Here is a 12,007-nt window from a genome sequence, read left to right on the forward strand (position 1 = left end):
AATATCTTACTCAGTATCTTGTCAGATAAACAAAGATAAAATTAAGGTTGAGGTTTAATCTGTTTTGTTTTGTAGCAGAAGGCTATGTTTAAAAGAAGGATCAAGATTATACTTGAACTTTTTCTGAATGGTAAAATTTGTAGTGATGAAAAGATTAATATGTCTTTTTTGCCATCTTCAAAGCTTCATTTTATTGTCACACAGTAAATGAGTTTTATCCCAGCAAGAGAATCTGACTGAAACAATATCACTGGCATGGGCTAATAAGACATCTGAATTGCCTGGAAGCACATATAACAAAGTCTTATTCTAGCAAGTTCACTCTGTTATCCTATTCTGACAATTTGTCTTAAGAATTCAGATACTTCATTAGGAATGCATGTGCCTCTTTTTTTTTTTTTGGCCATGCCACGCAGCTTGCAGGATCTTAGTTCCCTGACCAGGGACCGAACCCAGGCCCTGGCAGTGAAAGTGTCGAGTCCTAACCACTGGACTGCCAGGGAATTCCCAAGGAATGCATGTGCTTCTTAAAGGCACCATTTCACCAGCTTTCTCATTTCTTTGTTTTTCTTCCAGCTCAAGAGATGGCTGCCCAGTGTGTCACAAAGGTGGAACTGAATATTTCCTGTGACAATCTTTTGGATAAAGATGTAGGGTCAAAGTCAGACCCTTTGTGTGTGTTATTTTTGAATACGAGTGGTCAACAGTGGTATGAGGTAATGTTAAATACTTGTAGGTGAAAAGCAATCTGTATTGCTCTTTTGATAATATGAAGAGTTTATTAAAAATGTTAAAAATAATAAAACCATCTCATCTGTTATTGCAGTTTTTTGGGCAAGTTTGTCCTTGATTGTGAAGTTTTTCATACACATATAAACACTTCCTTTAGCTACCATGCCTGTATTTAGTTACATGTAGTATGTAAAGATATTAAACACATGCACTTTTGATCTGAAGAAACTTTTTTATTTTGGGGGAGTGAATATAGGTTGACCGCACAGAAAGGATTAAGAATTGCTTGAATCCCAAATTTTCCAAGACATTTATTATTGATTACTACTTTGAAGTGGTTCAGAAATTGAAATTTGGGCTTTATGACATTGACAACAAAACTATCGAGCTGAGTGATGATGACTTCCTAGGAGAATGTGAATGTACCCTTGGACAAGTGAGTATATATAGTATAAATGTTTTGTCTAAATTTGAACCAAAGAATTGGGTGTTTCTGATAAGTGTTCATTAGTTTAATTGCTAAAGTTGAAAAACGCTGTAATTATTTTAAAGACTGAGTTCATATATGAGTATGTTTTGCTTGAACATTATAGAATTTATCTTATTTTTCATGAGAGTAGGGACCATGTGTATATCGGTGTTTCATTCAACATTTCAATAAATAATACCATTGCTCTACCTGCTTGTCTGCTGTTTGCAGATTTCAGTACAGTATTGTTCTTTTGTTTAAGTCATAAATGCTGTCAAAGTAACAGCAGCTTCTCCGATGTTCTAACTAGCATGACTGGTGCCCCTTGAGCCCACCCTCCCCACCTCCCCCCCCCACCCCCCATCCCGGCCCCAGCACCATCCCTTTACCTGGCTTGCTCCTCCTCTAACCTTAGGTATGGACCTTACTCCCCCTAGCAAGCCTTCTCTGACGCCCTAGAGTAGTTTGGATCACCTCCATGTGCTCGCTTGGTCCTCTCTACCCCTTCTACCTTAACACTGACCATATTTTATTGTAGTTGCTTAATTGTCTGTCTTTTTAGGATATTACAGGTTGGGTCAGAGCAGGGGTGTGTCTGTGGGCTCACCATTGTGCTTCTAGCTCAGTTTGACTTGTAAGGAGAGATCATGACCATTTATGATAGAATAGGGAAGGCTTCAGGAGGGAGGAGTCATTTTTTTTCAGTGGGTGACATCTATTTCTAAGATTTGTCTTTTATGAGTTTATTTTTTAGTGTTGAATTTTTTGGAGGTCATGTTATTTCCTATGTCTCAAGGACAACATGGAGCTGATCAATTTTCTCAAACTTTGATAAATAGTATCAAAGAGAAAATTAAAGAAGTATTGATTGGAAAAAAATCACAGTGTATCTAAAATTATAATAAATTTGAGAAATGGATCTATTTGAGAGTACCTAGGTCTACTATATTATTTTAATCAAAATGATATCTTGTGGGGATTATATACTGAAGTTATGTTTCAGCTGAAAAATTGAATTCCATTTATTGAGTATTCTAAGACCCACCTTTTACCTACAGGGGTTTCATTTCAGCTCAGTGATTTGTATATGATGAGAATCTGGCCCTCTTTTTTCATTACAAGGAAGGATTTAACTTTGAAGTAGTTGATAAAGAAACTAGTGGGTGGGGAGATTTTATCTATCCAGATTGGCTCCTTGGAAATCTTTTGCAGTGGGTGTAGATGTGTTTTATAATCTCTAAGTCTTTAAGGAATGGACTTAATGTTTCCATTTCTAATGACTTTAAGTGAACTTTATACTCAACCCTTTTTGAAACCATTTCAGTCTAAACATTCACATGTTGAAGTGAAATAGCTCTTTCTATCACTTTCCAATTTTAACAGATTGTTTCCAGTAAGAAACTAACTCGACCACTGGTGCTTAAAAATGGCAGACCTGCAGGGAAAGGAAGCATTACGGTAACGATAAGATATTTGTCTTTTTTCCTCCGAAGATTTAGCATAATAGGACGTGCTAAAACTGTGTATATCAGACAAATATTCCACAGCCATGATTTATCATTTGATCCCGAATGTTGCCTTGCCTTAAAGTGATCACAACTGGAAATTGTGTTGTGCGAAAAAGAAAGAAAAATGCAGTGTGGGAATCCCTTCTTTGAGTTTTTTAAGCTGCCTATAGAGTCAGGCACATCTTGGTAATGCTTGCCTCTTCCCGATGGAAGCGTAAATTCCCAAGTGGGAAGCAAATTACTTAATAATCTGAATGGATCAATTTGGCTCTCAACAAAGCAAACATGGCAGAGACTTTCCGTAATGGTTTTGATTCCAGAATGATCTTGTATTATGACATGGCCATTGAACCTGTTAACTCTTAACCATGTTTCTTTTGTGCTTGCACTTTGCTGTCCAAATTTTCCATTGCTGATTACTGGACCTGTGCAAATGAATATATGCATTATCTTGTTTCAGATTTCAAATTACATAATGCCATGCTTTTACATATTTTATCTTCTAGAGTTCTGTCCAGGTAATCACTGCCTGAAGAGATAGTTGTTTTACTTTAGCTCTGCCGGAGAAGGCTGGCTCTCTGAGAAAACCGTGTTTGAAGATTATTACGATTATCAAACACATTTCTCTGAGCAGCTGTTTTGCCCTAGTTTAGATTCCTGAGGCATAAGAATGTTCAGTCTTTTGAGGGTGTTGACTTCTGTGTGTGGGACAGAGATCATTATCAGTAGTTAGCTTTATTGCTTTTGGGGTCATGATAGCCTGGAATTTATTTTTAGTAGAATAAGTCTTTCAGTTACCTTGGATGAAAATATTGATCCGATATTTGAATTTATAGTGTGTGATTTACTCATGCTTCTCAATGTTTGGAGAGCTCTCACTAGTGTTGTGCAATCTTCCAGGGCTTTGATTTTTCACTGGAAGAGGGAAGATCCAGTTTGGTCAACAGCATTAAAAAGGAAGTTGCATAATGCAGACTAGGCATATTTTGGGAAAATATTTATTTCACATGCATAAAAGAAATAGTGATAAATCATTCTTAATGGTACCATTTTGTTATTAAACCTTTTAGAATTCACATATTAGTATAGACTTTATATACCATTAGATAACAGAATAATTCAGTACTTCCCGAGTATATCAAAATCCCCAAAACATGTTCTTTCACTTACCTTGTCTACTCATAGATTTCAGCTGAAGAAATAAAGGATAACAGAGTTGTCTTGTTTGAAATGGAAGCAAGAAAACTTGATAATAAGGTAGGTAGGTGATGCAGATTTCAACAAGGGTATCATGTTTTGCCTCACATTGATTCCTTTTTGAGAAAATAATAATGGAATTAATATTATGAACTCTGTCATCTAAGCATCACTTTGAGTGTTAGTTACTTCCGAATTCTGCTTTCTGTTTGTGTGTGTGTTTAAGCAGAAGCCATTTCTCTTTACCTCTTTCCTCTAGAGGTAATCAAGGTGTTTGTATAGCTTAAAAGAAGAATTAATACAATCATTAATGTTACTGTAAGAGGCATTTGAGAGTGTATTTGGATTACTTAAGGAAAAAAGTGAAAATTCCATGCTTTATTAATTAGATTTTCCTCTCTGCGTTCAAAAGTCAATTTTTCTTGAAGGATGAGTACCAGTACATAAGAACACAGCAGTTTAGTTTATAGCATGGTTTGGAATAATTCTTTGAGTGATTTTTGTATGTAATCCTGTAATCCAATCATTAGTCTTCATCATTTTCATATACCTTACAATTCAGTGTGCAAATATCTTAGACTAGTAGCCAGTATCTTTTTTTTTTGGACAAGTTTAAACATATACAAAAATAGAAAAGTATTTTTTTAAAAATTCCATGTTCCCACCACCTATCTTTAACAGTTTTAACTCATGACCAATTTTGTCTCATCCCTACCCCTATCTACTTTCTCTCCTCCCAGACGTCACATCATTTCATCCATATATGTTTTGGTGTATCTCTAAGGACTTTTAAAATAATATAATTGGTTAATATGTCTCTTAAATTTTTTTAATCTATAAATTCTCCTCTTCCTTTTGCTTCTTCCCTTCCTCCCTCTCTTCCTCTCTTATTCCCTTTCTCTCTCCCCCTCCCTCCTATCCATCCATGGAATTTATTCAATAAACTGACTCCTTTGTCCTATAGAAGTTTCCACACACTGTATAAGCTAATTAAATCCCTGTGGTGTCATGTAACATGTTCATCTCTCCACCTTTATTTCCTGATTTCTGTAAGCTGGAATTGAATCTAAGGTATGATCTGGTGGTATCTTGAATTGGTATGAGTTTCATAGGTGGTGGCATTAATTCCATCAAGAGGCACACATTGTCAAGTTCTGTCTTTTGGGGTATTAGTGACCATTGATGACAACTACCTAGATATATTATTTTATTAAGGGTCTTAAAATAGTGATATTCTCATGCTATCATCGCTTCTTCATTTACTTGTGAGAATACTTCTACAGAGAGAAATATTCTTCTTCACATTAGGTATTTATTTATTCTGAGATACAGTTTGTCCAGAAAAGGCAAGTTGAAATGTTTGATTTTTTTAATCATATTTACCATTTTTCAAAATAATAAATTCCTCTATATGTGACCAATGAGGACTTTAAAAAAAGTTTTTAGTATTGCTGTGAACTATATTGATTAATTCTTATTGATGCCTAAAGTATCCCAACTTTAGCCTATGGGAGGGAACCTATTTAAGTTTGTTCATGAGACCATTTGGCATGACCCCAGAGGTCTCTGGATAGCTTCCTGCTCTGTGGCATGACGAATGTTCCAGGCTTATTTTATCTGATTTCTGCTCCAGATTGACAGATCAAAGGGAGCCTTTCTACAATGAGTCCACAATGTGGTACTAGAAGTGCTTAATATTTATTGATTGTTGTCACTCATTATTTCTAGGATTTTTCAGTGGACAGATATAGGAAAGTCTTTTCTTTTTTAAGGGAAACTAAATCATAAATTTGTACAACGATTTCCAATTTAGATGTAGAATTACAAGGCTGTATTTCTTTAATTCTGTAGTCAGCACCTCTTTTCACTTATGTCAAAAATGTTGATTCCCAAAGATACTAACATAATTGCTTATCTGTTTTGTCCTATATAATATCTAATAGTTTAAGAATATAAATATTCATGTTACAATTAAAATATTTTTACTGAAAACAGTTTGAGCTTTCTTTGAAGTTCTTTTTGTCTTTAGGCTTATATATTCCACTTGAGTTCTACAGTTCAACTCTTGTGTTTCAAATAATTCTTCTCTGAATGGTTATGCTGTAACATTAACACATAATCGAATTTTGCTTTTGGTATTTAGGGATTGCTTTACAATTTTTTTTTGATTTAATTTTGTTTTACAATCATGTATAAGATGGTTCCAAAGCCAAATCTAGGCATCAGTAGGCATTAGGCATCAATAAGAATTAATGAAAACAAGGTATGTTCAAGAAATTTAGCTTCTTTCCCTGTCCGCTCTATATTTTTTTCTCTTTCCTGACTGTATGTAATACTTTTTTAAAATTTATATTTTATGGTTTAATCCTTCATTTTCCAAAAAAACTAAGTTTTTTTGTGTGTGTCTATACAGGTGCATATGCATATGTATGTCTGTGTGTATATATAAACATACAAATAGACATACATGTGTATATCTATATACATAGATATGTGTGTGCATGTGTGTATGTATGTATTTGTATTTATATTCCCCAGCCTCAGCCCATGAGTAAGTGTAGCATAATATATTATGCATACGTTCCTCTACCTTGCTTTTTTGACTTAACTTATCCCAGAGTCAGGGACTTTTAATTCTTATTTTAGTTCTACTACTGTCATATTAATGAACTTTCAAACAAGGTCTGTTTTCTGACCTTCAATATGGTAATAATGATATTCTGCCTTTCTCAAAAGATTATTTCTAAGATAAGTGAGACAGGGCATGTTAATGTGTTTTTGGAAAGTTAACTCCTCTATGTATAATGCTGTTCTTAGTTTTATAAAATGGGGCATAGAGAGGCTTATTACATTACTTAAGGTTCTTCTTAAAGATAAGATTAAATTTTAAAAGTTCTGCTTAGTCTTTGTGTTTACATTTTTGACTGTGCCAAATGTGTTACTTTCTTAACATTAGATTGTGCTGAGGAAGGAAGTAATATTATCTTCTTAATTTAATACTGAGGTAAATTCAGGACTGAAAAAAATCTTCAGTTTAGCGACATATCTGTGTATATTACTGTGAGATTAACAGGTGTCCTTTCTATTTCACAAATAATAAGTAATATATGCTAAGGAGTATAGAAATTTCAAAATGAAGATAAAATAAAAATGAGAAAATAAAATCATCCACAATCTTACTATCTGAGTTTTACCTCTGGGAACGATTTGTACATTCTTCCAGAAATTTTATCTCCCTGTGTAAGAGTGTGTGTGTGTGTGTGTGTGTGTGTGTGTGTAAGATGGCGATAAGGGTATTTTTGAACACTCATTGTGCTTGAGCATTATACAGGAGTGCTGTGATGTGGTGAATTACAGAGGAAATAGGGGATGTACTTTGTGCCCTTGAAGTACTTCTGTTGTGCATTCCACATATCTACTTGTGTGTGTTCCTTTGTGTGTGTAAAGAAATGTGCGGGATTGCTGAAGGAGTATTGGACACAGAAGGGTAAGATATGAACTCAAAGCTCAGATCCATCAATTAATTAGTTGTATGATCTTGGCAAAGTCATTTAACTCCTCTGAATCCATTTTCTCGTTCTGTCTCTCATGGAGTTAGTATGACTAATGTATGGGATCATTTATATAAAACTACTCAGTGCTATGTGAATGAATGAACACTGTTAATAATGAAAACAAGCTAAAAACATATTGTATTGATAACGGGTCCTATTGGTCACTGTATTTTAAAGCCATCATGTAAGGGTGTGATACACAGGATTATGAGCATTTATCACAAGTGCCTTAAAAGTTCTCCTGGTAGACTTGAGCAGGTTCATATGTTTGTGAGGAAGGTGTTGGGATTTGTATTTACTGCTGTATTGTACTGTATATATCTTTACTATAGAGTTAAACTTCAGGTACTGCTGACATGTAACATGTATAAAGTGTGGTTTCACATGGTTTAAGAGGAGAATAATTGCTTTTTTATTTTAATGTAGGATCTATTTGGAAAGTCAGATCCATACCTGGAATTCCACAAGCAGATGTCTGATGGAAACTGGCTAATGGTTCATCGAACAGAGGTGAATATCTGAATTTGAAAAGTAGGGTTGAGGTTTCCTTTGGAATTGTAGTAATCTGAATTTTTAAAAATTATGATTGGCGCAGTGGTTGAGAGTCCGCCTGCCGATGCAGGGGACACGGGTTCGTGTCCCGGTCTGGGAAGATCCCACATGCCACGGAGCGGCTGGGCCCATGAGCCATGGCCGCTGAGCCTGCGCGTCCGGAGCCTGTGCTCCACAACGGGAGAGGCCACAACAGTGAGAGGCCCGCATACCGCAAAAAAAAAAAAGAAAAATTATGTATTTATAAAAATATTAATCTGAGTTCAGACATATATAATTGCCAGAGACACAAAGTCAGCATGCTCATTTTTTTTCTTTTAATGAGGAGGTGCTACTATGCTTAATTTTTAAAACCCTATAAAGAACACTAAAATGTATACCAGTGTATCCCTCACCTAGATTGATCAAATGGTCATAACTGCATACATGTGTGTTCTCTCTCTCTCTCACACACATATCCATGCCCTTTTGTAAAACTGTCCTAATGTAGGCTGCAGACATCATGACTTTTCACCTTTAAATGCTACAGTAGGTATTTCTCAAGAACAAGGGCATTTCTCTACACCTCCATAACTGAGAGCATTAACATTGATTTAGTAATATCATCTAATATACCATTCATCTTCAGATCTCCCCAATTTTTCCACGTTTTATATATGTTTTGTTTTGTTTAATACAGGATCCAATCGAGGTTCACGTTTTGCATTTGGCTATTACGTTCCCAATATAGTCCTCTTCTCCCTACCTCCCTTATACCTTCAGACTATGAATCTCTTGAGTAATCAAGATCAGTATGTCTAACATACTGGATTCTTTTGTTTCCTCACAATTAGGTCCAGATCAAACATTTCCATCTAGAACACAGTATGTGTATCTTCCATCATCAAGGTGTGTCAGGATGCCCAATACTGATGATTCCAGTCTGGGCTACTAGGTTAATCCGGTGACCACCAGATTGTGCCATGATAAAGTCTCACCTTTTTCCCTTTGTAATTAATAAATGATTGCAGTGTGATTCTTTGAGACTGCATGAATAACCTCCATTTCGCCCAGTGGTCTTAGCATGCATTGATGATCCATACCTGAATCACTTATATTGGAGGTTGCAGATACTCTTATTTCTCTCACTTTTATTTTTAGAATCATTATAGACCCATGGATTGTTATAGTATATTCACTGTGTTTATAATTCATTACTGTCATGAATTTTGCTGCTCATATTAATCCAAATTTGACCAGGAAGAGCTCCTTCAAATGGTTCTTGGGTTCTTTTAACAAGACTCCATTAGTCTTTAAGCAGTCTCTTATTTTATGTGAAATTATGTTCTTAATTCAACATGTACCTAGCCTGTCCCAAGTCTGGAATGAGCTATTTCTCTTATGGAACCCTATTCCTTTAAGAGTGTAGTAGTATTTGGACAGTAGGGTATATGAGTGCTCATTCTACTGGGATGTTATTGCTTTTAGACCTTTTCAATGGACACAACTGAGAAATATGTATATTTGTGTATATATGTTTATTATATATACATATTTTAAAATTTTTAAATTATGAATGTAGACTATTTTTCCACTTCACAACCAACATAGCAAGGTTCTTTCTGAGCCTTTCTTATTCCATATTTGAATCTTATGTCCTGCTGTGAAAACTCTGGTTTCCAACAAAACCAATAATCTTCTCTAATTTTTAAGTGCACCTTAAAAAGAGTGGATATATTTCCCTGTTTTTTTCTTTCTCACAGTGTATCACAATTAGACAATCTATCACATTTTTCATATAACAGGTGTATAATATTATCCTAGCTAGGTTTTCATTGACAAAGTTGTGTGGGTGAAGAGGTGAAGGATGAATGGTGAGAGTGGTGGGAATCTAGGAAAGGCAAGAACAAAGCATTAATGAATGGAATATTTTTCTAACTTGTCTTTAAATCTTTTTTTTTATAGGTTATTAAAAACAACTTGAATCCTGTTTGGAGGCCTTTTAAAATCTCTCTTAACTCCCTGTGCTATGGAGATATGGATAAAACTATTAAGGTAATTTGAAATTATACATATATATACACACACACTCACTGCTTTTATAAATTATTTCATTAGATAGTATTTAAAGAAAGAAATGTTTGAATTTTATTTACATTATGAATAATAAAATAGAAATGTTTCTGGTAAGTAGTCAGTTTGAAGGAGCAGACATTTTGAGTGATCTGTTGACCTAATCCTTAATCAAACATTGTGATTTTTATTTTTTTAAATAAAATACTTAATTTAAGTCTTCCTTTTAATAAGATTCCTCTGCTCTGTGAATAGGAACCTTTAACTACACTCTTTGCCTTTAGTGTGTTCTTTGCAGATAAAAACAGATGTTACTTTAACTGAGAACCCAGAGCTTCCTCCTGCCCTTAGCACAGAGCAGAATAGTGGTGACATTTTCTGTCACTGATATTTTCAGAGTAAGGTAAAATTTATTAAAACATTTAGATGGCTTTAGTTTTAGAGTTTTTAGAGGAAAGCAGAGTGGGAACAGGGAGCAGAAGCAGATAGCTAAGAATTTCTTTTAATGTTTTCACTTATAGCCGTTTATCAAAATAGATACATTATTTTTAAGACACTTTTATACTAGAGTCACTTCGTTACGTAAGATTCCAGGTAGAACCCCTTTCTTATGTTCAGAAGTCAGCAAACTGAGGTGAGTTGTTTGTTTATTTGTTTCATTTTTGTTGTTTTTTTTTTTTTTTTTGATAATTAGTATGGTGAAAGCAGGAAAGGTGATGGCCTGGAACAAGCAAAGGACTTAAAGAGTCAAACCGTAGTCCAAGACTTGACTTAGGTCCTTAACCAGCTAAGGGTTCTTGGGCAGATTATCTAACTTCTTTACTTATATAGTAGAGAAAATAATGTCTACGTAACAAAATAACATAAGGATTAAATTAATAAAAGTGAAAAGTTTTATAAACTCCTAAACACAGTAGAGGTGCTGTTATTATTGAAAACTACTTCATTTCTTAGATCCATAAATTTTGTCCTCAGTTTGCAGAGAACTTTAAAAATCAATGAGTGTGATTTGTGTGATATTTCAAATAGCAGTGAATGTCTAGGTACAAAGTAAATACTAGAAAAGTAGCTTTACAAATTACTTTTTACTGTTATTAAATCTAGAACTTTTGCTTTTCACATTAAAAATAGTAAGTTGAAGCTTCATTAGATCTGAGAAGCAAGAAAGGCTGGGGAAAAAAGATGCCTAAACTGTAACTATTTGACTGATTGTAATAATATGTTAACAATGAAACAATGTTTTTTTAAACTTTTTTTTTTATGCACAGTGGCATGCTTACAGGGCTATTTTGTTATAGTAAGTAAATTGATTTTCTGAGCTTTCTCTGATGAATGTCTTCCAATTCTTAAAAGTTTCTCCATTTGTTTTGACTATATACAACTTGGTTTGCCACACCATCACTGTCTTTATTTCTTTAGTTCTGTATTTCTTTGCAATATCAGAAAGTCATACATCAGTGATTCTCTTGGTATTTGGAAATTGGTTAGAGGTGTAGTAAAGAGTTATAGAGCAGAGAGTAGAGTCAGAATCATCACTTTCTTTGCTGCAGTATGAATGTGCCAGTGTTATCACTCTAGCATGTATTATTATTTTCATAAAATCGTGCAAATAAGAAAAATAATCATGCATGCCTAAACGGGGAATGCCTTAGTGAATGTAGTATTGTGTGATGTGTGCATTCTTTTACATGTATACATATGCACATATGTGTATATGCATACATTTCAGTTTCACAAACATTGCTGATGGTGTTGTTTAAAACAGCCAATATTACTAGTTTTTAAATTCTTGAGAAGAGAAATTAAATGACACAAATCATTACATCATTTACCTCAAGCTGTATCTGAACATATGCCAGCATTATAAATGTCACATTTTCCTTTAGCATCAAACATTTGCCTTTAATGAGGCAACAGTGAACTTTTCTTATATATTTATTGTA

The 12,007-nt window shown here is 34.3% G+C and overlaps 1 protein-coding gene across 3 annotated transcripts in view; it reads left to right on the forward strand.

Annotated features, from left to right (window-relative positions):
* The window catches only part of CPNE3 (copine 3), a 51,719-nt gene that overhangs the window by 19,313 nt on the left and 20,399 nt on the right, over positions 1-12,007 (forward strand). For all 3 annotated transcript variants that reach the window (XM_059994852.1, XM_059994851.1, XM_059994853.1), the window contains exons 3-8: positions 577-716; positions 989-1,168; positions 2,585-2,659; positions 3,895-3,966; positions 7,887-7,970; positions 9,957-10,046. In XM_059994852.1, coding sequence (XP_059850835.1) covers positions 585-716; positions 989-1,168; positions 2,585-2,659; positions 3,895-3,966; positions 7,887-7,970; positions 9,957-10,046 — 633 coding nt within the window. In that variant the 5' untranslated portion in view covers positions 577-584. The remainder of the gene's footprint in view (positions 1-576; positions 717-988; positions 1,169-2,584; positions 2,660-3,894; positions 3,967-7,886; positions 7,971-9,956; positions 10,047-12,007) is intronic.

This window comes from Delphinus delphis, chromosome 17, assembly GCF_949987515.2.
Source record: "Delphinus delphis chromosome 17, mDelDel1.2, whole genome shotgun sequence".
Lineage (NCBI taxonomy): Eukaryota > Metazoa > Chordata > Mammalia > Artiodactyla > Delphinidae > Delphinus > Delphinus delphis.